A 20,970-nucleotide genomic window follows, 5' to 3' on the forward strand; every position below is an offset into this window, starting at 1 on the left:
AAGTATCTACCTACCATTTTACCTACTTCAGCATCGGATCAAACGGTTGGGTCTTTAAAGATTCGCTTCAAGAAAGGGATCTGTTTCAGTGTCCATCATTCCAACCAGTTTCTGTTGTCATTCAGAACCACCAAACAGATCGTCAAAGCCGCAACCACCCTCATGCGGAGTAAAAGAGCGGAATCTCCCCGTCACAAACCCCAAATAAGAAGCAAAAACTCAATATCAGAGACAAGACCAGGCAATTCTCAGCTTAGCACAAGATGAAGTAGTCATGAAAACAACTGTCATTCGCTGCCAAGTCATCCGGGGTCAATTCCCGAGGGCTAGACCTTGTTTCCCCGTGGGGTCAAAGCTGTGAGGGGAACATATTGAGCTTCCTTTTTGAATTCTAGCCATGCTCATTACAAAAACAATGTTACATTTCGTGGCTTGCTTTCCTATGATTGTAAGAAGTCATCTGTAGGTAAAGGCGCTATTGAGCCCTTTGAGAGCCGATTAATACGAGTCCCACTAGTCTTATACAGTACAGTACCTAGACATCTCAACAGTTTCTGTAACTTTCCAGAGATATTGCGTACAACGTCATTGAGTGACCCCCCTGTTTTCTTCTCCAACTGGAGGTTAGACTGCAGAGCCGCCACCAAGAATTGATTGCACTAAAGTCGTGCAACCCATTCGGCTGTGGCGTACCAAGGTCTGATTTTTCGTACTAACGGAAACAGATCAACATCAACTGTACCATGCATAGCTCTCAAGAGGATGAATCTTTTTCGTTTGTTTCTGACTGTTTCGAAAGACACCATATCTCTTACCAACACTCTAATGTCAAAGGAGATAAAACAACCTCCGATACTGGCATCTCCAAGCGACATCGGTCATAGTCGGCATCAACCATAGGGAAACCTTCTCCGTATCTCGGCCGTGAACAGCCAGCGGAGTCTCCATCGGATCTTCTTCTGCGGGGGGTGATCTAGCACTAACTCATTATAATGGAGGTCGGTGGATCCGTGCTGTATCGTAGGATCGTCCCCTTGTTTAATTGTTCCCGACCTCGGCTCAGTGATTGACATTCTGTTAACCTTTACTGGTTGAACTGCATGTCATTGACCAAAAAGTAACACCCACTCAGTCATGTTAGTTTAGTTTAGGTAGTACCGAACTGTACTCTAAAGCTGGGATCGACGGAAAACACGGCCTTGCCCCGAGACATCCCCCATGTTTCTTTATAAGTCTCCTTTCCCCCATTACCTTTTTTCCTTAGATCTGCATTGTATAATTTCTCCAACTCTTTCTCTCCTCCAAGGCCCTTCCTACACAAAAGTCTTCTGCAGTGATAATGGCGCTCAACTCCAGGGAGAAGGAGAGCGGCAACGAGTCGCCCGTGTCCTACGATGACCCTGAGCGCTCCAACGGCGTTGTCGCAGACGATGTCCAGCTGGTTTGTCCGTCCAGTACGACTGATACCAAGCTCATGGCCAGGATTGATTTCCATGTCATTCCTTTCCTGTGTATCATGTACTTGCTCGCCTTCTTAGGTACGTTCATCTCATCCTCTGTGCTGTCGCAAACAACTGACTTATCGCGCAACTCATAGACCGTGTCAATATTGCCAATGCCGATGTCTTTGGTCTTTCTGAAGAGCTTGGTCTCGAAAAGACTGAATACAATACTGCCCTCGTCGTCTTCTTCGTGCCATACATTCTCTTCGAGATTCCCTCCAACATTCTCCTCAAGCGTTTCAAGCCCCATGTCTGGCTGAGTCTCAACATGTTCCTCTTCGGCCTCACCACGCTCCTCCAAGGCCTGGTTCAGAACTACAGCGGTTTAATCGCCACTCGTTTCTTCTTGGGTCTTTTTGAGACGGGCATGTTCCCCGGTGGTAAGTCAATTACGAACCCCTCACCAACGCGGCGCATTTCACTTACACACAGAATTCAGCCTTCTACCTCATCGGCATGTGGTATCGCCGACACGAAGCCCAGCGCCGCTACTCCTTTTTCTTCAACAGCACGACTCTCGCCGGCGCATTCGGTGGTCTTCTCGCGGCCGCCATTGGCAAGATGAGTGGTGTTCGAGGCTACGCTGGTTGGCGTTGGATCTTCATCCTTGAGGGTGGTCTCACCGTTCTCGTCAGCTTCTTCTTCTACTTCCTGCTGCCCGATTTCCCCGAGCAGGCCAAGTGGCTCACTCCTGAAGAGAAGGAGTACGTCACTGCGAGACTGCAAGTCGACCAGGGCCACGCCGGCGCCGAGCGCAAGACGACTTTCTCCGATGCCCTCAATGTGCTCAAAGACTACAAGATCATCATTGGCGGCTTCATGTACTTCGGTCTTATTGTGCCTGCTTACGGATATGCTTACTTCGCGCCTGGTATTATCAAGACCTACGGATACAGCCCTATCCAGACCCAGCTTTACAGCGTTCCTCCATGGGCTGCTGCTTTCGCGTTCTCGCTCTGCGTCGCATTTGCATCAGACAAGCTCCGCCACAGAGCGTCCTTCGCCATCTTCGCCATTCTAGTCGCCATTGCTGGTTTCGCTACTCTCATCTGCGTCCACGATAACCACAAGGTTCAATATGGTGCTCTGTTCCTCGTCACGATGGGCGCATACACTGCTATGCCCATCATCGTGTGCTGGTTCAACATGAATCTCGGAGGCCACAGGCGACGAAGTATCGGTAGCGCATGGCAGGTTGGCTTTGGAAATATCGGTGGTATCATCGCCGTGTATTCTTTCTTGCAAAAGGATGCGCCTAAATTCATCCGTGGCTACTCCATCTGCATTGCCTTTACGATTCTGTCTATTATCGCGTGTATCTCATACGGCGCTGTGTGCTTGTATGAGAACAGAAAGAGGGCTGCGAACCCCCCTGAGCGGGAGCTCACTAATGACGAGAAGGCCGAGCTGGGCGATAATGCGCCTACGTACAGATACCTGTTGTAAATGAAAGTTGAGCATGTAGTGTGGTTTATACCCAAATTTGGATAGTTAGTTGCTTTATTTAACGTTTATGAATAATGAATACCTTTAGCAACATTAAATTCGTTTCTCACTTCCACTGAAGTTGCTGTTGAAAGAATATGGCGAGCTTGAAGAACCTATAGCAAACTTCAAAAGGCCCGAAGTTCTGATTTTTGGTGTTCCTCACTGCATAGGGCCAGTACGCCACGGGTGCCTCCTAGCCATGTTCTATGTGCCACCATCGTCACCGCATAAACAGAGAACCAGGATACCGTTCTATTTCTGTTTATTGAGATCAAAGGATTAAAAGTACTTTTATTCAGAATAAAAATATGGATCATTGAGAGATTGCTGTACTATCGACTTACACCGGTTCATCGGCAGTTTAGTAGGTACGTGTATATCTTCCCGGTCCGCTATGCCTATTCCGTTCAGCTTCCACAACTGCCCCTCCTCTGGGCGCGCCCTTCACTAAATAATTTCCCCATCAACCCCACTAAAGCGCCAGCGACATCATAAAGATAAAGCATCCCCTGCGGTTTCTCGAGGAATCTTGATACTCTTACAAGTCTATTCTTCTTTAAGGGGTATCTCACGACAGTTTATACAATCAAGTCTCTAATATACATATCCAATGGCTACAATTCGACATGCCCGTCGGGAGGGTAAGTTCCAACACTGGTCCTGGGACGTGTCATGATGCTAACCAAAGCTCTACCATAGACGCTCCCGTGATTCTTCAGCTCATCCAGGAACTCGCCGATTACGAGAAGGAGCCCGACGCCAACAAGGCCACCGTTGAGACCCTACAGGCCACGATCGCCTTCGCGCCATCCGACTCCCCCAACGCCGACGCCTCTGTCATCCCAGCCACTGAACCCATCTCGCCAACAAAGCCTGCCCGGTGTCTCCTCCTCATTTCACCTGAAGGCCAAGCCGTCGGCATGGCGTTGTACTTCTACAACTATAGCACGTGGCGCTCGCGCGCAGGCATCTATCTTGAGGACTTGTACGTCCGAGAATCGGAGCGCGGCAAGGGTTATGGCAAGAAGTTGTTGAGCACACTGGCCAAGCAAGTCCTTGCCATTGACGGAGCTCGACTTGACTGGGTTGTTCTCAAGTGGAACGAACCCAGCATCAAGTTTTATGAGAGTATCGGCGCTTACCGTATGAACGACTGGGTCGGCATGCGAGTAGACAACGAGGGCCTGAACAAGTTGGCCAGCTTGACGGACTGATAGATTCAATAAAGAAAGTTTAATGCTCTTATCTCTCAACATTGAGAGTTGGTTTTGATTTGCCAAAGATTTCAAGAGGCAACCTCGGGCTCGGGTGTTGGTGTTGGTGTTGCAGGAGTTCGGCGTTTTGGCTTTTGACCCTTGTTGTCGACGCCCTCGAAAATTTCAAGTTGTCTTTCAGTAGGAGCGGTTACACCAGGATTGAAAGAGCCCCAGACATACACACTCTTTCCTGTCGCATGACTTTCTTCCGCCTTAGCTGAGAGTTGCCAAAGTCTCTGATAAGCACGGCGGAACCATCTTGGTGTGAGTTGCTTCGGATCGAACTGCAGATGGTATGGATGATCGGTCTTGTCTGGCCCGACATTCGCAAACAGCGCAAGTTTGTTTACACGCTCGACTCTGCTAGTAGGATAAGTGGCATGGCTCTCCCAGTTCCAATCCAGAGTTGACGACTCTGGCTTCGACTTATTTGTGACATCTTGTACAGGCTTCGCAGCTGGTCTCCTCTCTGGCATTTCCCACTTTGCTTCTTCCTGGGCGCCATTCGCTAGCTGACCAAGAAATTCCCATTCATCAACGTGGAGCGGAGGCATTGCTTTAGGGATCGAACGCTTCCAAAAGCTTGCTCTTTTGGCTTGGATGACCCTTTCGGGGGTTGGTTTCCCCCATATATTTGTTTTTGGTATGTCGGTGTCGGGATTAAGGTTTTTAATATTGGTCTTGGGCCAAGACATGTCCGCCGACTTTTGTTGCGCTCTCTGAGAAGACAATAGCTTGTTGAGTTTTTGGACGTCCCATTTGTGATAAAACGTAGGCTGGAGAGGCTTCGGACCCCGCCTCACAAGAGTCTTCTTCTGCGCTGGTTCTTTCTTATCGCTTTTGGTGTCGCTGGTAGCTTCTGTCTCTTCCTTTTTCGTCCAATTCTCTTCCGAAGGAGAGTCGTTCTTTATTGTGGTTTCGGCTAATTTGGCAATTACTTCATCGACAGGCGGTTGGTCTGTTTGTACCTGATGGATTGTCGCTTCCAAAGTCTCGCTGTCGGTGAGAGGCTGAGGGCGTAGAAACTCCAACATCAGGTTTCGTCTTCGAGCTCCCTTCCTGGCAAAAGCGTGCATCATGATTTCCTCCATCCATTTTTTATTTCCACTGTTCGCCGCTCTCAACTTGCGCAACACATTGGCAGCCCTTGCACGATGTTTATCGCTGTGAGGGTCATTTCGACGGTGACGGTGAAATCTGGAGGAAATTTCTGTTGTGATAGTGGCTCGAATTGCTGGAGGCAGATAGGATGTCTCCCGTAGAATGTGTCGATAGAGATGGCGTGGAAGAAGCCAATTGGGGATGCTCGAATTTGGACGGGGCATTGTGACAGTTCCTATGCTAGAAGCAAGAAAAAGGAGGCACAAGGCCTCGTTCAAGTGTTGTAATGGAAAATGGCAGATGCCAAGGACTGCATCTTGAAGCTTGAATTGTCTACAATGATTTTTTGGTAGCTGTCTACGGTAAAACCCCGGTCGGTTCTTTCATTGCTCAAGGAGCACGAGGAACATGGAAACATCGATATAGTTCTGATATCTTCCCGAAGTACCTTGGGTTCACTAAACTTCTTAAATCTTACAGAAGTCATGTTGAATACTCCTGGGCATTAATGTTGTGAGTAAGACCGTGTTGGAACAAGGGTTCATCCGGAGCGACGGAGTGAGATACCTTGTCCACGGCAACGAGAAAGCTTGAACGATGTACCTGACCACTGTCTTGGACTTTGCATAACGAGAAGAGTTGTGCAAGACCGTGTAAGTGATTTTGTGAAAGGTAGGTGTTGTATTATGCTGAAACACAACTGGTCATGGTTATGGCGGCCCTCGACAAGAGGTTGCATTAGCGAGCTTGATAATTCGCGCGTGGCCTGTGAATCAATGGCTATGAACATGCGTCATGTACTTGCACAAATATGGTCTATTCAACGGCCTGACACGAAACAACAAAGACTGGTGGTTATCATGGATTGGAGGACAGGGCTTGGTCTCTGGAATGGGCCAAAGTCTCAAAGCGTGGTGGGTCTCATGATGAATATCCGGAGGTACATTGAACCCTGGCTCGTGCGTTCACGGCCTTTACGCGCTTTACGCGCGAGACACGTCCAAGGGCGCGATCATCCGCGAAACGGACACGTCTTGATTAATTGAGCGCATCTTTTTTTTTCTCCTACCAAAGGTACTCGTCTTGTTTCGTTCACGTTCACCAGCCGAGGGAGCGGGAGCTTGCTGCAAGTGAACACAACCGAACAAGTCACTTTGACGTGCATAAGCTTAGGTAGCCTCCACTGTAGAGTAACGTACAGTATTTGTAGAGCAGAGTACTTGCGATTATCCCGCCTTCATCAGATGCAGAAACAACCTGCATTGGCGTTTCTTTCATCTGTCACCTTGCATATGGTTTATCTCCTCCTGCTTTCATCTTCGTCTTCATCTCTCTCACACACGAAATCGAAAACATCCATCGATCGATAGTGGAGGCTCAAACCCTTATTCCTCACCGGGCCAACTAAGCTATAGGCGGCTCATTACGCCGAATTCGCTAAAAGCATTGGTTCTCAGCGCTCTCCCCGCTCGTCTCTGGGGCACCTTGGAGGTACCTGAGACCCTGGTCCGCCTGCATCTCACCTTACCTGCACGACTTCGCCCTGGCCCGCCCACTATCTCCAAGTACTCACTCATTTCGCCGGCCTTTACTCCATCCCCATCTCCATCTTCACTTTGCAACCACCCAGCTTTTGAGCGCACAAAATCACTGAAACTCGACGACGAGGCGCATGGGCAATCCCGGGTAACTGCTTTCAGGCCCAAGCTGCGATTCTTTTATACCATATTATACCATACTGGGTCATTGTCTTTTACTTCTTAATTCCATTTCGGCGCGTCTCCCTATCGAATCCACATCCAATTTCGATATCTTCCTCTTATTAGCGCTCTAATGCTATCACGCCCTTGACATATTCTCTTCGAAACTCCTTCCTGAGGAGGACTTCACTACAACGCCACACCAGGAGTTAATTCTCCTTGACACAACATGCCATCGGCATCGCAATCATCTCAACAGTCTTTCAGTATGAGTCAACAATCGCAAACCGGGCTAGGGAACTCGTTCCGAGGAGGCTACAATGGTGAACCAGAAGGTGCTACGATCTATTCGGTACAGAACACCTGCAAAGCTGTATTTATGGGTCATTGCTAACTATTCTGACACAGGCATCATATTCGGGTGTTGATGTATACGAGATGGAAGTCAACAATGTCGCCGTAATGCGCCGTCGCAACGACTCATGGCTTAATGCCACCCAGATCCTTAAAGTCGCCGGTGTTGACAAAGGAAAGCGCACTAAGATTCTCGAAAAAGAAATCCAGACCGGCGAGCACGAGAAAGTCCAGGGCGGATATGGAAAATATCAGGGTACTTGGATAAAGTTTGATCGTGGTCTGCAGGTCTGCCGCCAATACGGTGTTGAGGAGCTTCTACGACCACTCCTGACTTACGACATGGGCCAAGACGGAGGTGTTGCCGGTCGAGGTGATTTTAATACACCAACAAAAGAACAAGCAATGGCTGCGCAAAGGAAACGATTATATAACCAGAGTGCAGATGGTCGGCCCAATGGTATTTCTGGGACATTCTTCAAGAACATTTCCACGACCGCCTCTCATGCCGTTGCAGCAATCAGCAAAGCTCGCTTTGATTCGCCCGGCCCCAGGAGTCGCAATGGACCTTCAAGAACAGCCTCCTTCAGCCGCCAGGCGTCAATGCAAAACGGAGACGATTTCCCTGCCAACTCCCAGCAAAGTTTTGCCTCCGATTACGGGCAGCAGGTTGACTCGGCGTACTCGACACAACAAGTTAACAACTCAGTTCAGATGACAGAGCCAGAACCTCCTCGAAAACGCCAACGGGTGACGATGACGCCGGCCGAGAGCTTCAATGGGTATGGGCAAAATATGGATATGTATGCTGCGACATACCCCGGATCGCCCACCGAACCCAATGAGTCGTTTATGTACACTCAGAGTGCCATCCATGATCGATCGCCGGTGGAGGAGGGCAACGGACCCCTTCCACCCCTCCCTTACGAGATGTCCCCAGATATCGAGATCAAACGTAACATGTTGATGGGTTTATTTCTGGAAACTCCGGGCACTGACCCCACAAATCACGATATGCTTCGGGAGTTTACACCGTTGGAGTTGGACATGCCAATTGACTTACAGAGCCACACAGCGCTCCACTGGGCCGCAACCCTTGCTAGGATGCCTCTTTTGCGTGCTCTCATTGCAGCTGGCGCATCCCCATCTCGCGTAAATGCATCTGGCGAAACGGCGTTGATGCGAGCCTGCTTAGTGACAAACTCTCAAGATCATAACTCGTTCCCCGATCTTCTGGAAGTTCTTGGTGCCACGATAGAGGCGCGCGATCACAAAGGACGAACAGTTCTTCACCATATCGCTGTTACCAGTGCAGTAAAGGGACGCCATGCAGCAAGCCGATATTACCTTGAAAGTTTGTTGGAATGGGTGGTCAGGCAAGGCAGCGTACCTAACAGCCAGAATACTCAAACGAACGGAAATGCTCCCAGTAATTCGCAAGCAGTCAACCCGAAAATGGGCATTGCGCGCTTCATGAGCGAAATAGTTAACGCCCAAGACAGCGTAGGTGATACAGCGCTGAACATCGCCTCCCGGATTGGTAACCGAAGTATCATTTCTCAGTTGCTGGAGGTTGGCGCGGATCCCAATATCGCAAACCGTGTTGGCTTACGACCTCTTGACTTTGGTATCGGGAGCGAGAATGCTGAGGACAAGACCAACGGCGAAGCCAATGTTGAGAAAAATGGCGTTGTGGGTGCAAACCAGCGTAGCCGAGAGAGCAGTGATGAAATAGTTGCTTGTGAGTTGACTTTAACCCTCATCATTTAAGAAATTCTTGCTAATCCTTATAGCCATATCTCACCTTCTATCAGAAACTGGTTCAACATTTCAGGCTGAGATGAAGGCCAAGCAAGCGTCTCTTGACACCCTTCACAGCACTCTACGCACTACATCCACACAACTCGGCGAGGCAAGGCGAAGCTTTGAGCACCTGAGCGCTACTCTTAAGAAGCAGCAGTTAGCCCGGCAAAAAGTCTCCAACTTGTCATATGCTCGAGAAGCCGAGCAAGTACGCCTGATGCAGGAGCAATCTAGAGCTTCGCAGCCTAACCCTTCGTCATCATGGGAAACCGAGCTATCGGCTATGCTTGAGGCTGCTGACGATACCTCAGATGGGGAGTTTGGCGGCGAAGGTCTCCTTCCTTCGGCAGCCATCTTGGAAGCTCGCATTCGAGCCGTGAAAAAGCGCTGCGAGTCAACCCGAAAGATGGTGTCAGCTCTCAAAGGACGAAGCCGTGATACCGAAGTCAAGTACCGTCGTGTGGTGGCACTCTGCACTGGTGTTCAAGAGGACGAGGTCGATGCTGTCATCGACGGCCTACTCAAGGCTGTGGAGAGCGAACAAGAGGAGCTTGAGATTAACCGTGTCAGGCGCTTCCTTGGAGGAGTAGAAGGTGTGCATTGATCCCAGCGCAACCTTCTCTCCGCCTTACTCTCCTCGCCGCAGGCGTCCCCTGCATCCTTTAATGACTACAATTCGTGTACGATTCTGGTTTGTTTGTACAAGGTGCTTTTGATACCCACTGAGCCCGAGAAGCACCCATGCTCGTGGTGGATTAGGACGACGGGCGTTTATTTATCAGCCACGGCTGCCGTACTTTTTTATCTGTGTTTTTGTTACCACCCATGGTTCGAGATTTTTGTCAGGATGCTATTTGGCTACGAGAATCAAGTTGGACGAATATTATTATACCTTTACTTTGCTGGCGAGCGGGAATCAGAAGTATAAAGAGAGAGGAAGGACAGGGCAAAGTAGGCAGTCGGCGTCAGGGGTTTTACGAAAGGTGTATATTAATTCATGACACGAAAAGCATCAGTTCTATTGACTGTATTCAACTGTCGCCCATACTACAAAAGTGTATTTGTCTGTGACTTCAATGTGCGGAGATCTTAGTCGCTCCGGTGCGAAGAACTCCCATCAGTCCCCCGTATCAAAAACTCCAAACACCGTGCAATGCCATGAGATATATACAACTGTTCCAAAGGCCTGCCTTGTCCCAGGCAATCAAAGTCCGAAGGCGATCATTCGGATGAGCTGACCATGAATTTATACAACGCCATTGCGATACACACCCTCCCATCGCTCTTCAACGCCGCCCACCTTGCTTTTCAAGACCTTAATCTCGGCATCTAACTCATCCACATTCCGAGACAAGGCACTGACCTCCTCAAACCGCCTTGAGCCTTGCGCGGTCTTGATCATGGATTCAACCATGAATTTCTGTTCTTCCAAGACGACCAGTCGCTCTCGAAGCTCCTTTTCTTCAGTCTCAAGCTGGCTGACAACTGTACTTCCCTCACTAGGTGCTTGTGACGACGTTTCAGTGTCCGCAAGCTCTGAGTGACGTAAACTGGAACCAGAATGGTGGTGCGAAGCCAAGAGCCGCTGTGTGGAAACCGCTGTGGAGGATGATGCAGATGAGCGCGAGCGGAGCATCTGCGGCAAGCTCTTGAGAGGCAACATATTCGTATGGAGAAAGCCACTAGCATATGTATATATGGCGGCTTGGAGACGGTGTTGCGTAGGGCTTTCCGTGGGCAGATCGCGGAGTCGTTTCGCTGCCGTGCCATATTTGGCAAAACTATCGACCAAACGCTTTCGAATCTTGGCTGCTTCTTGGATTTGAGCGTGTGTTGGTGGGGGCTTGTTAAGATCTATTTCTCCACTCTCTTTCTTTTCTGGCTGTAAATTCAACAGTACGCGATGGAAAGACGGCAGAAGCTGTTGGATGCCGCGCTCGAACTGACGTAAAGTCTCGTATGCTCGCTGATCCGCAGGTTTGTGTTGTAGTGAGGCTGCGAAGTCGCGTGCTGAGAATATGGTATGTTTGCAATCGCGACACATTCGAATGTCTATACCAACTTGCCCGCCGTTAACTGTTGAAGATGGTTTCTCAGTTCCTGAAGGTGATCTCGTCGCCCCATTCGTGTCACTTGATACATTTAATCCAACTTCTGAAGAGCAACCTGTCTGAGGGTCGCCACAAACAACACGACCGCATATACGACAGTGGTGTCTCCTGAACGTCCACGATCCAAACTCCTGCTGACAAAAGGGGCATTTTGCGACTGTCGCATCTTCTTCCCAAGTAACGACCGACTGTTCGATGAGCTTACGGGGGTTCTTCTGTCCTGCTAATGAAGTTACCGGACCAAGCAAGGATCCGTTAGATTGCGTGAGCTTTTCAGGGGGGTTCGCTAATAGTTTCGTGAGTTTTGTTAATCGTTTTTCGAGTCGTGAAATCTCCAAGTTCTGCCGTTCGACCTTCTTTCTTCTTATTTCAACGAATGTATTGGTGTGATCCGTCAAGACTCCCTGGTGGTCGTTGTATCCTTCTCTTGATTTGAAGCATGTCTCGCATACTCGTGCCCAATAACCGCGAACTGGTTCATGTTTCGCGCTCCGACTCAACTTCATCTGGTACATGGTGTGCTCCTCGCAGAACAGTAGTCCACAATGTCGACAGTTGATGCTCCCGTTTAATGGTCCTAGGCTCTTTCCGCATGTTGGGTCGGTACAAAAATCGTAGCTTGTCGAGCGCTGCCAGTGCTGTCGCGTGATGAGTTCGTCGGGATCTATAGGACCTTCGAGAGGGGTCTTTCCAGCAGCAGTGGAGGGCGGGGGGGCGACGGGAACAGACTCGTTCGATTCGAACACATCGAGACCTCGTAGCTTCTGGTTGATGAGGGACAGGGGCTGGAATCTTTTGGCCTTCAGCACCTGCTTGTCGAACCAGGTCTTCACTTCATCCTGTTCCTCCTCTGGTAATTCTTGATGGGTATCGTCAATGTGTCGATTTAGTTGTAGAAGAGTCATCTAATGGAATGCCAGTCAGCACACAGCTTGGCCGGCTAGCTTTCAAGTCTCCCACCATTTCTTCATTACATATTGGACAGACGAGGGCGCCATCTGCAGGTCCACCTTTCCCTTGAGCGCCAACGCTGATGCTATTGCCGATGTCCTGGCCTGAAAGATCTGGCGATATTCCACTTATGGGGGGTGATATTGACGAAGAAGCTATCGAGATGCTGCTTTCTGAAGCTGCTAATGGGCTCGCAACTCGAGGCGCATTCGCAGCCGGAGGTGTCGGGGGTGCAAGACCCTTGCCGCTCCCTAGAACACGGCCGCCGCCCAGTTTGCGGCCCGACATGCTGGAGTATTTCTGGAGACGAGGCCTTTATTAAAAGAGAGAAAGAGTGCGACCGTAGTTGGTCGAGCTCAGCCACGAGCTGCACCGCCGTAGCAAGTATGTAGATAGTGAGATTGGTGGATTGAGGGGAGACAACATGGACTGGGTTGGCTACTAAACCAGTGGCTTGGTGCTCATGTTAGATAAAGAGGTACCTTACTCTCTGTGTTGCAAAGGCGGTGAACAAAGTACCGTCATAGCATGCGTCATACCAACCTCCAACAAGTTAGCTCTAATTCGCTTCCTCCCGTTCCCCGTTAGCGGCCTTATCGCATCCTTGCAGCTCTGATAAGAATCTACCTTTGTCACCTTTACTTTACCTTACTTTACCTTAGTCGATGGGGAAAAATGACCCCCATTCAGAAGCCGACATCAGCCCAGCCGGCGCTGGAATCTCCGGCATCTCCTCCCGCTTCTTCCACTCCGTCCTCTGACTCTACTGCTTCTGCCTCTGCTACTACCACTCCCGTTCCAGCAGCAATGGCAAAGACATTCCCTCCTGTACAGCCTGGAGGCAGTTTAATCCTGGCATGGCAAATCAAGCACAAGAAGGTGCTTGTTGTCGGCGGTGGTGAGGTACGTCTGAATCATCACATGCCATGCCGAGACTCGGAGTTCTTGGCCTGTGAAGCGCTCGTCAACCAAATACTGTACGGCGCAATCAACAATCCATCATTTCTGACAATGTTTTACAGGTCGCCGCTGGTCGGATCCTCAACTGCCTCAACGCCGACGCCAATGTTACTGTCGTGTGCCCCAAGTCCGGCCTCAATCCCGAAGTCGCCTTTCGAGTTAGCGAAGGTCAGGTCGCCCACGTCGACCGAGTATTCGAGCCCGAAGATTTAGATGGAGCCAGTATGGTCCTAGTCGCCATCGATGACCCTGCCGCCTCGACTGTTATCTGGAAGCTTTGCAAGGAGCGAAAGGTTCCTGCTAACATTGCCGACGTGCCTCCCGAATGCGATTTCTACTTTGGCAGCATCCATCGTGATGGCCCTCTACAGATTATGGTCAGCACCAATGGCAAGGGACCAAGGTTGGCGGCTGCTATCCGGCAATTTATTGCCAAGCAATTGCCGAAAAATGCTGGTAACGCCATCGAGACGATTGGTGAACTACGGCTCAGATTAAGAAAGATGGCCCCCAAGCCCGAAGATGGACCTAAGCGCATGCTCTGGTGGGTTGTCTTCTATCATCTTTGCGCGTGAATTATGCTAATACGATAGCAGGATGTCTAAAGTTAGCGATACCTACAAGTGGGACGAGATGTGTGGCCTTACAGATGAAGACATGGACAACCTTCTCTTATTTTACCCTGCCAACAAGGTTCCCGCGATGGACGTCCTACTAGCTCTCCGCGGAGGCACCGATGTCAAGAAACTCGATGTCTTCGATGGGTCATTTGGCTTCAGCGTCGGCGCGTAGAGTTGGCAGTGCATAGGTAGAAATATCTAGAATGCTGAATGGACAGAGACGCGTTGGGGGAACACTGTACGATTTAGACACTGGTTTGTTTTGGTGCGAGTTGTATATACAGATTGGATTTGTCAGGTCCACGTCTTCAATACGTGGAATAACTTTGGAAGCACTTTTGCATGGGAATGGAGATTTCATGGCACTTCGTTGATTGTAGGAAACATTTGGGGAAAGCATACTATCATTTCAAATTGCTGGTTTAAAAACTTTGAAATAAATATATCCGTCCACCGTTCTCAGATGTACTTATTTTGTTGTACGTACCATTGGCGAGCCTTACCCTTGAGACTCAAGACACAAGCTTCGTCCCTGGCCAGGGCGAAGCCATCAATTCCGAGACACCCCGGCCGGTAACTGATGCCAATTGGTAAAGATGAAACATGAGGCGCATGTCACTCCGGCAATTGTCATACCAGGCACTGCAATTTGTTTGGTAATCATTAACTTTTATATTGGTGAAAGCGGACTTGATATGTCCTGTCTGTCTATTCTATATCATCATGCCTCATAATGTGGTATCATAAATAAACTTTTTACAGCTTAAGAACGACCTTGTGGGTAGCGCTCTTCTCCTTCTCGTCGCCGAAGACATCGATGTCCCAGTCAGGCTTGTCTGTGTGGTGTTAGTATAGGTCCTGAGGGCCTGAAGTAGGCAATGGACTTAGACTTACAGGTCTTGGGAATGTTGAATCGCTGAGGCTTCTCGCCGAACTTGCTGAGCTCCTTGATAGCCTCCTCGTCGAGCTCAACCTCCTCGAAGTTGGAGCGAATGCGAGCGGGAGTAACGGACTTGGGGATAACGACGTGGTTGTCCAGAGTGGACCAGGCGAGGATAACCTGGGCGGGGGTGACCTCCTTGCCCTTGGACTTGCTGAGGCGCTCAGCGACAGCCTTGACCTCAGGGGTGTTGATGAGGAGAGGCTCGCCCCAGCTGTTGTTGCCGAAGGCGGAGTAGGCAGTCAGGATGATGCCCTTCTCCTGCATGTACTTGACGAGCTCGGGCTGAGGGAGACGGGGGTGACGCTCGATCTGGTTCATGGCGGGGGTGACGCCGGTATCCTTGATGATTTGCTCAAGCTGGTGAATGGTTAGCAATGCGCTCGCAAAAGAATTGGAAGTATGAAGCTTACCATCTCCTTGTTGAAGTTGGAGACACCAATGGAGCGGACCTTCTCCTTGGGCAGCTTGGTGACGGCCTCCCAGGTCTGAGAAAGGGTGACGTCCTGGTCGAGAGCAGTCTTGCTGTCGTCGCCCTCCTTCAAGGGGAAGAGCTCGTTGCCGTTCTTGAAAGCGACAGGCCAGTGGATCAACCAAAGCTGTTGATGGTTAGTCGTGTGTCATGACGCATTATGTTACACCTTAAACTTACGTCGAGGTACTCAAGACCAAGCTCCTCCAGGGAATCATCGAGAGCACCGGCAACCTCCTCAGGGCGGTGCTTGTTGTTCCAGAGCTTTCCGGTGATGAAGATGTCCTCACGCTTCAGGCCGGGAACATCGTTGAGGGCCTTCTTGATACCATCACCAACCTCGCGCTGGTTCTGGTAGATCTTGGCAAGATCGAGGTGACGGTAACCGGCCTTGAGGGCCTCGTAGACGCCGTTGCCGACTTCACCGGGGGCCGCTTGCCAAGTACCGTATCCGATTTGGGGGATCTTGAATCCGGAGTTGAGAGTGACAGTTCGACCGAAAGACATGATTGCGGTTGTTCTTTTTTGTTGTATGTAGTGGGAGTGGTTTTGTGTTTGGTTTTGATAATAGAGAGGGAGAGAGAGAGGAGGGAAATGGTAAGTAGAGAAGGAACGAGGGGTTTATAAGGAGAATCGCGTGTTTGGGAGACGTAACAATCCATCCACCATTATGACACCAGCTGAGGAAGGACCCATTTGGCTGTTATCATAATCCACAATAGCTTCTCACTGTATTGTGCTGTGTTGCACATTGAGAACCCTGGTGGTGACGGAGTGTCCCCCACCACGACAGCTCATTTACAATGGACCTGTGCTACGTTGTGCTCGTACTTGTACAGTACTGTACTGTACTGTGGTAACTGAACTACCTGGACCAGGTAGACTACTCATGATACCAGAAGAGGCAGCTCCGAAGACTGAAGCGAAGTCATCTATCGAGAAGCTTCTACAACACCAAGTCCAGTCCAGTCCAGTGTCCATATCAAATCAAGCAACACGCGGGGCAACTCAATGCCCCACGTTTACCCAGAATCCCATGTCCTGGATGAGATCATTTGCCCCATTCAGGAGCTAAAAGGCCCGCATTTTCTTCAGTAGTGCTGTTGCCATTCGCATGAGAATGATATCAGCGCTTTCATTTTTTTTTCTGTCTCTTTGCCCGTGGGGAACAGGAACAGAGCAAGCAAGCTTAGGCTCGGCCTAGTTATCCCGAGTGGTTAAGAAATGTCACTATTGTTACCCAATTCTCCAATGCTATTGGCACGGCTAATATCTTTAGAGATTTTCTAGTGAAGGTTGAATCTCTGGAGAAAAAGTTATGAGGGGTAAGAGGGGACAAATGGAGATGGAAGCCATGATATTCTTTCTTTTTTTTCATGGGGTAAACATTGGAGGTGCAACATGATGTGATGTCGTCAACTCGTTTCTGGAAATTGTTACTGTACTGTGCCTTAATCGTGCATGACGTTACTGCCGTGTAACCACGAGTGATGCAGTTCCTGATCCCATCATTTATAAGCCTCATTATGAGCCGATTGGCGAGAATAGAAGACCAACCTTTCCTGACAAATGTGTAACACATATTATCAAGATCTTGCAGAATATGATTGAAGCTGTTATTGGCCTGGCTATAAATTCAAGGGACAGGTACATAACTAAAACCATGGCCGAGAAACTCCTTTATGAGGTCTCTTATAACACGGTCATGTCCGATGCTCACACCCAAGAAACAGAAGGATATAAACTCAAACAATCAACAGTTACTGACGTATCTGTAGTCTCTAATTACAAAACATGTCTAACAAGTCACTCTTCCCAGACGCCTTCCATCCTATAACGCCAAAACCGGTACCATAATATCCAACCCATCATTTTTCAACGTCTACTGTACCTTTCTTCCAACTTCTCGAGGGTCAACTTTCGTACTTCTATGTAATGCCTCCATACTTGCACCATACCATCTGAGGCTTTTTTGTGCTCTCCTCCATCTCCATGCGGTTTAACAAACAGGAATCCAGTAACACCTTCGAAAGGCTCAGCTCCATCTACATAGCCATAGTGATTATGTGACCCCCTAGCGAACTTCAACTCGAAACCGATCTTCTTAAGAGCATTGATAAGCTGGGCGAATGTGATCTTCGGTGCATCGGCGAGATTCGCTGGAAAGATTGCGTCCCATACTTGCCAGCAGTTATTGTTGAGTGGGATCTTGGGGCGCGTTTGAGCCACCGGAGGTGGCAGCGAGACTGCTGGCTGGTCTGGCTCTGGCTCTGGCTCTGGCTCTGACTCCGGCTCTGGTTCAATTTCGGGTTTAACCACTGGGTCGATATCCATCTCCTGGGTCGGCTCCTCAGCAGTTTCATCTTTGAACTCGCTCGAGAAGAATGTAGTTGGGGTGGTGTCTTGACTCGGAGCATCTCGCATCTCTGCATCTTGGGCCTCCAGATCTCGACGCCTGGCCTGGTCTTGCTCCTGGCGCCTCCTTTCAAGCGTCTTCTTTTTAGCCCTCCTCTTCCTAACGCCGTTCTCCATCTGGCGTTTCGAGGTTTCCATCATAGCTCGAGCCAGTTCGACCTCATCAGTCACAAAGTCGAACATGTTCGATCCATTTTTGCCATTCTTATTCCATGGCTTCTTCAGACTTTTCTCGTTCTTCTTGCTCAGCTGCTTCATCTCTTCCTTGAGTTCTTTCCAGATACCCTGGTAGTGCTTTTTTACGTCTTGAGAGTCATCTTCCAGGGCATTCCATGGCTTCTCGCTATCCTGAAAAGGCCACTGATTTTCGCCAATTCCCATATGTTGCGACAGACGGTCTAGAGTCTCTGGCTTGACCTCGAACGAAGACTTGTGATTGTACTTATATTTGAGGTTGCTGTCTTTTCTCCCGAAAGGGTAGATGAGGCCTTTCAGTAGTGATGAGCCAAAGCGCCTGATATCGCCTCTTGCAGCGCCATAAGAATTCTCATCACGAGTTCCGAGGCCTTGTATCTCGTCGAGAAACTTGAAGATACGTTCCTGTCGCTTTGGCGGGACATGTTCCCTGCCAAATGTACAGCCGTCTAAGGAGAGAATGTCATAGGTGTCGAGATGTTCAAACACCTCCCAAGATTTGCCGCCGGTTATGTCTTCGTGGGACGTCGTGAATGTGTGGTGCTCAAAACTACCAACATACATATGTTGATCCATGTAATCTGCAAGCTCCGAGAGTATATGCAACCCTTTGATATTGTCTCGAAGCAGGTCAGAAAACTTTGATCTTGTCTGTTCGTCATCTTGACACTCGTCGAAATGTCTCTGTATTCGGGCTGTTACGTTCCGCACACCGACAAACATGGCCGATGTTGGCTTCGAAATGAAGTTCTCAATAAGCTCAAGCACCATGCGAGGTACCTGCCTCCGTTCATCAGGTAATACCTGATGCCGAAAGTTGAGCTCAATGTCTGGTTTATTGTAGTACCCAGGGGATAATAGGTCGGCTGGCTTCTTATTCGCGTCGGGGATGCAATAAACATCGCGCATGTGTGGTGAGGCTGCATGAATTGCTTTCTTGCGAAATTCAAAAATAATATAAGAGGCAGCCATTCGAACCACTCGCTGAACGCTTTTGTAGTCTGTTATATATCTCTCTGCATCTTTACCTTGCCAGAATTCAGCGTTCAGAGCACAAAATGATTTGCCGCCCCTGACGTATTCGATATGATTCCTTTCAAAGCGATGGTACTTCTCCTTGTCCTCTTCAAGCTGAGCGAGAGCATTTAAAATCGCATGCCAGATGAAGAAATCAAAGAGAGCCCTTCGAACAACATTTCTCATACAGTCGAGATACATGTCATGGCGCTTCTTCATATCGTTATAGTAGCGACGGATATAAGAGCCTGGATTGGCTTCATCATATCCAACACGCAGATTGTCCCAGTGGTGCTCTTTTTCTTCAATAATCTTCCTGGCGAAGTAGTCCGGGTCGTTAAATAGAAACCAGATGCGCTGCTCTGCCTCATCTCTTTGTTCGGCAAGCAATTTGTGGTACCTGTCGTAATCGAAGCCCTCCGTGGTCGGCTCGTATTGTCGCAGAGCTTGTATTTCATCCAAATTCTCGCCATGCTTGTCTCCTCTAACCTCCTCGATCTTTTGTGCTGCTTCATTCTCGATATCTAGGATTTGCTGAAAAGTAAGACTATGGAGGGGGTCGTAGACCGGCTTCTCCTTTGCCAGATCAAGCATGTGTTGGCAGAAATTGCTCAGAAATGTGTATGTGATAGCTTGTGATTGCAGCGTAAGCCATGCTGCCGAGCCGGTAAATGTCAGAGTCTTCCATCTATGGATTCCTAGGTCCCCAAGGCGTTCTGTATCCCATTCCTTGTGAGTATAATGAAACAGAGGCTTCACCGGAAATCCAGATTCGTCATTATTGATGAAGTCTTTGAAGACGACTCTGCATGTCGGATCGTTGGCGCCCAGTAAGATCCGTGTACGCTCTCCCATGTACATGGCATCGCGATCTACATAGGAAAACTCTCGAGGGAGAAATCGAGCTCGATGGTGGATAAACAGAAGTAGGTTAACCGTGTTGGTCAGGTCCAGCAAGTTTATATGTGGAACCAGAAAGCTGGCTCTGTGCTTTTCGAGAAATCCTTCAATGTTGATGTTGAACTGAGTCTTGCCGTCCTTGATTGAGCCTGGTTTGCGAAGATTCTGAAACTTTTCTTCATCTGTCAGATCCTCTTCCAAGGTTTTTCTATCATCCATATAGTTCGCTCCATTTCGATAAAGCGGGTAATAACGATCAAACGGTTTAACCTTTGTTTTGTCTTTGATGGATTCTTTCAATGTCTGGGTTGTGAGAAAGACCAATGCAAACATGTCAAGATTGGTGGAACGGTTTGCTGTAATGCTGCCTTTAGGGTCGAGCCTGAATCCGGTTGTCAAATTACCAGGATCTGTCGCCTGATCTTTGTTGTATGTATCTCTGGTTGCCTGCCAACTGAACTTCAGGTAGTCTTCGACGCTGACGACCTTCCCATCCTTGGCTTTGATATCTCCTTGTGCAAGTCTGACGATAGTGTCCTGGATCACTTTCTCACTTCCCAGTACTAGTTGGTTCAATTTTTTCCAGCGTTGCCCGACAATTTTACTATGGCGTATTATCTCATATTCGAATTCTTTTCGACACCTGCCGGGGTCGAAGGGTGGCCATGGGGCATCTCGTCCTATACCATGAAAAGCACATATACGGCGGTTGCTTGGCATAGGAGTGACACCACCATTTTCGTCCGCGAGCTGTTGATCCTTTTCGCTGGCTTCCTTAAGTGCCGTTATTCCTACATGTGACATAAAGAAGTAATCCTGATGTTTACCAAGCCTTAGCGTATGGGCATTGTTATATAGAGTGGTGGCCATTGTATTCTGTGTGGGATACATTGTACCAGGAACCGGAATACAAGCGTCAGTGAATAGAGTATAGGAGTCTCTAAGTGACAAATAGAGCAAGATTGAAGAAAAAAAAGTATGCTAGAATTTCTGAGATGGTATGAAAGCGAAGGCCGATCTTCATGATATATATTTGAAGTGTCTATTGTTACGTTACCTTTAATCACTGTGGGCTAAGAAAGGGACAAAGACTTGGAGCTCCAGTCTAATGGTCTACCCGATACCAATAATAGTTTCGAATGTCAATTCCCGTCCTGTCTCGGATTCACACTCTCTTTTCATGGT

At 48.9% G+C, this 20,970-nt stretch overlaps 8 protein-coding genes across 8 annotated transcripts; 4 read left to right on the forward strand and 4 right to left on the reverse strand.

The window, feature by feature from the left end:
• Window positions 1-1,220: 1,220 nt before the first annotated feature.
• On the forward strand, window positions 1,221-3,043 carry B0J16DRAFT_418853 (major facilitator superfamily domain-containing protein). Its single transcript, XM_046133795.1, has 3 exons — window positions 1,221-1,538; window positions 1,598-1,882; window positions 1,942-3,043. Exons 1-3 carry the CDS (start codon window positions 1,340-1,342, stop codon window positions 2,946-2,948), a joined length of 1,491 nt encoding a protein of 496 aa, XP_045977904.1. The 5' UTR covers window positions 1,221-1,339; the 3' UTR covers window positions 2,949-3,043.
• Window positions 3,044-3,432: 389 nt separating this feature from the next.
• On the forward strand, window positions 3,433-4,240 carry B0J16DRAFT_193190 (N-acetyltransferase). The gene is made up of 2 exons (XM_046122826.1): window positions 3,433-3,631; window positions 3,690-4,240. The coding sequence occupies exons 1-2, from the start codon at window positions 3,601-3,603 to the stop codon at window positions 4,202-4,204; spliced, it is 546 nt and encodes a 181-aa protein (XP_045977905.1). The 5' UTR covers window positions 3,433-3,600; the 3' UTR covers window positions 4,205-4,240.
• Window positions 4,240-5,665, reverse strand: B0J16DRAFT_193195 (uncharacterized protein). Its single transcript, XM_046122827.1, has one exon. It carries the CDS (start codon window positions 5,569-5,571, stop codon window positions 4,276-4,278), a length of 1,296 nt encoding a protein of 431 aa, XP_045977906.1. The 5' UTR covers window positions 5,572-5,665; the 3' UTR covers window positions 4,240-4,275.
• A 1,200-nt stretch (window positions 5,666-6,865) lies between these two features.
• B0J16DRAFT_418856 (uncharacterized protein) lies at window positions 6,866-10,218 on the forward strand. The gene is made up of 3 exons (XM_046133796.1): window positions 6,866-7,399; window positions 7,456-9,142; window positions 9,195-10,218. Exons 1-3 carry the CDS (start codon window positions 7,277-7,279, stop codon window positions 9,806-9,808), a joined length of 2,424 nt encoding a protein of 807 aa, XP_045977907.1. The 5' UTR covers window positions 6,866-7,276; the 3' UTR covers window positions 9,809-10,218.
• B0J16DRAFT_350421 (FYVE zinc finger-domain-containing protein) lies at window positions 10,219-12,659 on the reverse strand. The gene is made up of 2 exons (XM_046129049.1): window positions 12,276-12,659; window positions 10,219-12,220 (listed from the first exon to the last, which is right to left on the reverse strand). Exons 1-2 carry the CDS (start codon window positions 12,552-12,554, stop codon window positions 10,451-10,453), a joined length of 2,049 nt encoding a protein of 682 aa, XP_045977908.1. The 5' UTR covers window positions 12,555-12,659; the 3' UTR covers window positions 10,219-10,450.
• Window positions 12,660-12,912: 253 nt separating this feature from the next.
• B0J16DRAFT_418858 (uncharacterized protein) lies at window positions 12,913-14,349 on the forward strand. Its single transcript, XM_046133797.1, has 3 exons — window positions 12,913-13,169; window positions 13,289-13,770; window positions 13,823-14,349. The coding sequence occupies exons 1-3, from the start codon at window positions 12,942-12,944 to the stop codon at window positions 14,016-14,018; spliced, it is 906 nt and encodes a 301-aa protein (XP_045977909.1). The 5' UTR covers window positions 12,913-12,941; the 3' UTR covers window positions 14,019-14,349.
• A 172-nt stretch (window positions 14,350-14,521) lies between these two features.
• On the reverse strand, window positions 14,522-15,956 carry B0J16DRAFT_193227 (NADP-dependent oxidoreductase domain-containing protein). The gene is made up of 4 exons (XM_046122828.1): window positions 15,439-15,956; window positions 15,200-15,385; window positions 14,741-15,146; window positions 14,522-14,682 (listed from the first exon to the last, which is right to left on the reverse strand). Exons 1-4 carry the CDS (start codon window positions 15,763-15,765, stop codon window positions 14,603-14,605), a joined length of 999 nt encoding a protein of 332 aa, XP_045977910.1. The 5' UTR covers window positions 15,766-15,956; the 3' UTR covers window positions 14,522-14,602.
• A 1,177-nt stretch (window positions 15,957-17,133) lies between these two features.
• On the reverse strand, window positions 17,134-20,505 carry B0J16DRAFT_276571 (uncharacterized protein; the record flags this gene model as incomplete). The annotated part of the gene is made up of 2 exons (XM_046123754.1): window positions 17,134-20,066; window positions 20,136-20,505. The coding sequence occupies 2 exons, from the start codon at window positions 20,503-20,505 to the stop codon at window positions 17,134-17,136; spliced, it is 3,303 nt and encodes a 1,100-aa protein (XP_045977911.1).
• Between the last annotated feature and the right edge of the window lie 465 nt (window positions 20,506-20,970).

This window comes from Fusarium flagelliforme, assembly GCF_020744385.1.
Source record: "Fusarium flagelliforme strain FIESC 12 MPI-CAGE-AA-0113 chromosome Unknown B0J16scaffold_8, whole genome shotgun sequence".
Taxonomy (NCBI): Eukaryota; Fungi; Ascomycota; class Sordariomycetes; order Hypocreales; family Nectriaceae; genus Fusarium; species Fusarium flagelliforme.

Coding starts and splice junctions, on each gene's coding strand:
- B0J16DRAFT_350421 (XM_046129049.1), bottom strand. CDS start 12,554: ATGTCGGGCCGCAAACTGGGCGGCGGCCGTGTTCTAGGGAGCGGCAAG. Junction 12,221..12,275: donor CAATATGTAATGAAGAAATG/GTGGGAGACTTG, acceptor GCATTCCATTAG/ATGACTCTTCTACAACTAAA.
- B0J16DRAFT_193190 (XM_046122826.1), top strand. CDS start 3,601: ATGGCTACAATTCGACATGCCCGTCGGGAGG. Junction 3,632..3,689: donor TCGACATGCCCGTCGGGAGG/GTAAGTTCCAAC, acceptor GCTCTACCATAG/ACGCTCCCGTGATTCTTCAG.
- B0J16DRAFT_418858 (XM_046133797.1), top strand. CDS start 12,942: ATGACCCCCATTCAGAAGCCGACATCAGCCCAGCCGGCGCTGGAATCT. Junction 13,170..13,288: donor TTGTTGTCGGCGGTGGTGAG/GTACGTCTGAAT, acceptor AATGTTTTACAG/GTCGCCGCTGGTCGGATCCT. Junction 13,771..13,822: donor GGACCTAAGCGCATGCTCTG/GTGGGTTGTCTT, acceptor ATACGATAGCAG/GATGTCTAAAGTTAGCGATA.
- B0J16DRAFT_193195 (XM_046122827.1), bottom strand. CDS start 5,571: ATGCCCCGTCCAAATTCGAGCATCCCCAATTGGCTTCTTCCACGCCAT.
- B0J16DRAFT_418853 (XM_046133795.1), top strand. CDS start 1,340: ATGGCGCTCAACTCCAGGGAGAAGGAGAGCGGCAACGAGTCGCCCGTG. Junction 1,539..1,597: donor GTACTTGCTCGCCTTCTTAG/GTACGTTCATCT, acceptor CGCAACTCATAG/ACCGTGTCAATATTGCCAAT. Junction 1,883..1,941: donor GACGGGCATGTTCCCCGGTG/GTAAGTCAATTA, acceptor CACAGAATTCAG/CCTTCTACCTCATCGGCATG.
- B0J16DRAFT_193227 (XM_046122828.1), bottom strand. CDS start 15,765: ATGTCTTTCGGTCGAACTGTCACTCTCAACTCCGGATTCAAGATCCCC. Junction 15,386..15,438: donor TTGGTCTTGAGTACCTCGAC/GTAAGTTTAAGG, acceptor AACCATCAACAG/CTTTGGTTGATCCACTGGCC. Junction 14,683..14,740: donor ATTCAACATTCCCAAGACCT/GTAAGTCTAAGT, acceptor AACACCACACAG/ACAAGCCTGACTGGGACATC.
- B0J16DRAFT_418856 (XM_046133796.1), top strand. CDS start 7,277: ATGCCATCGGCATCGCAATCATCTCAACAGTCTTTCAGTATGAGTCAA. Junction 7,400..7,455: donor AAGGTGCTACGATCTATTCG/GTACAGAACACC, acceptor ATTCTGACACAG/GCATCATATTCGGGTGTTGA. Junction 9,143..9,194: donor CAGTGATGAAATAGTTGCTT/GTGAGTTGACTT, acceptor TAATCCTTATAG/CCATATCTCACCTTCTATCA.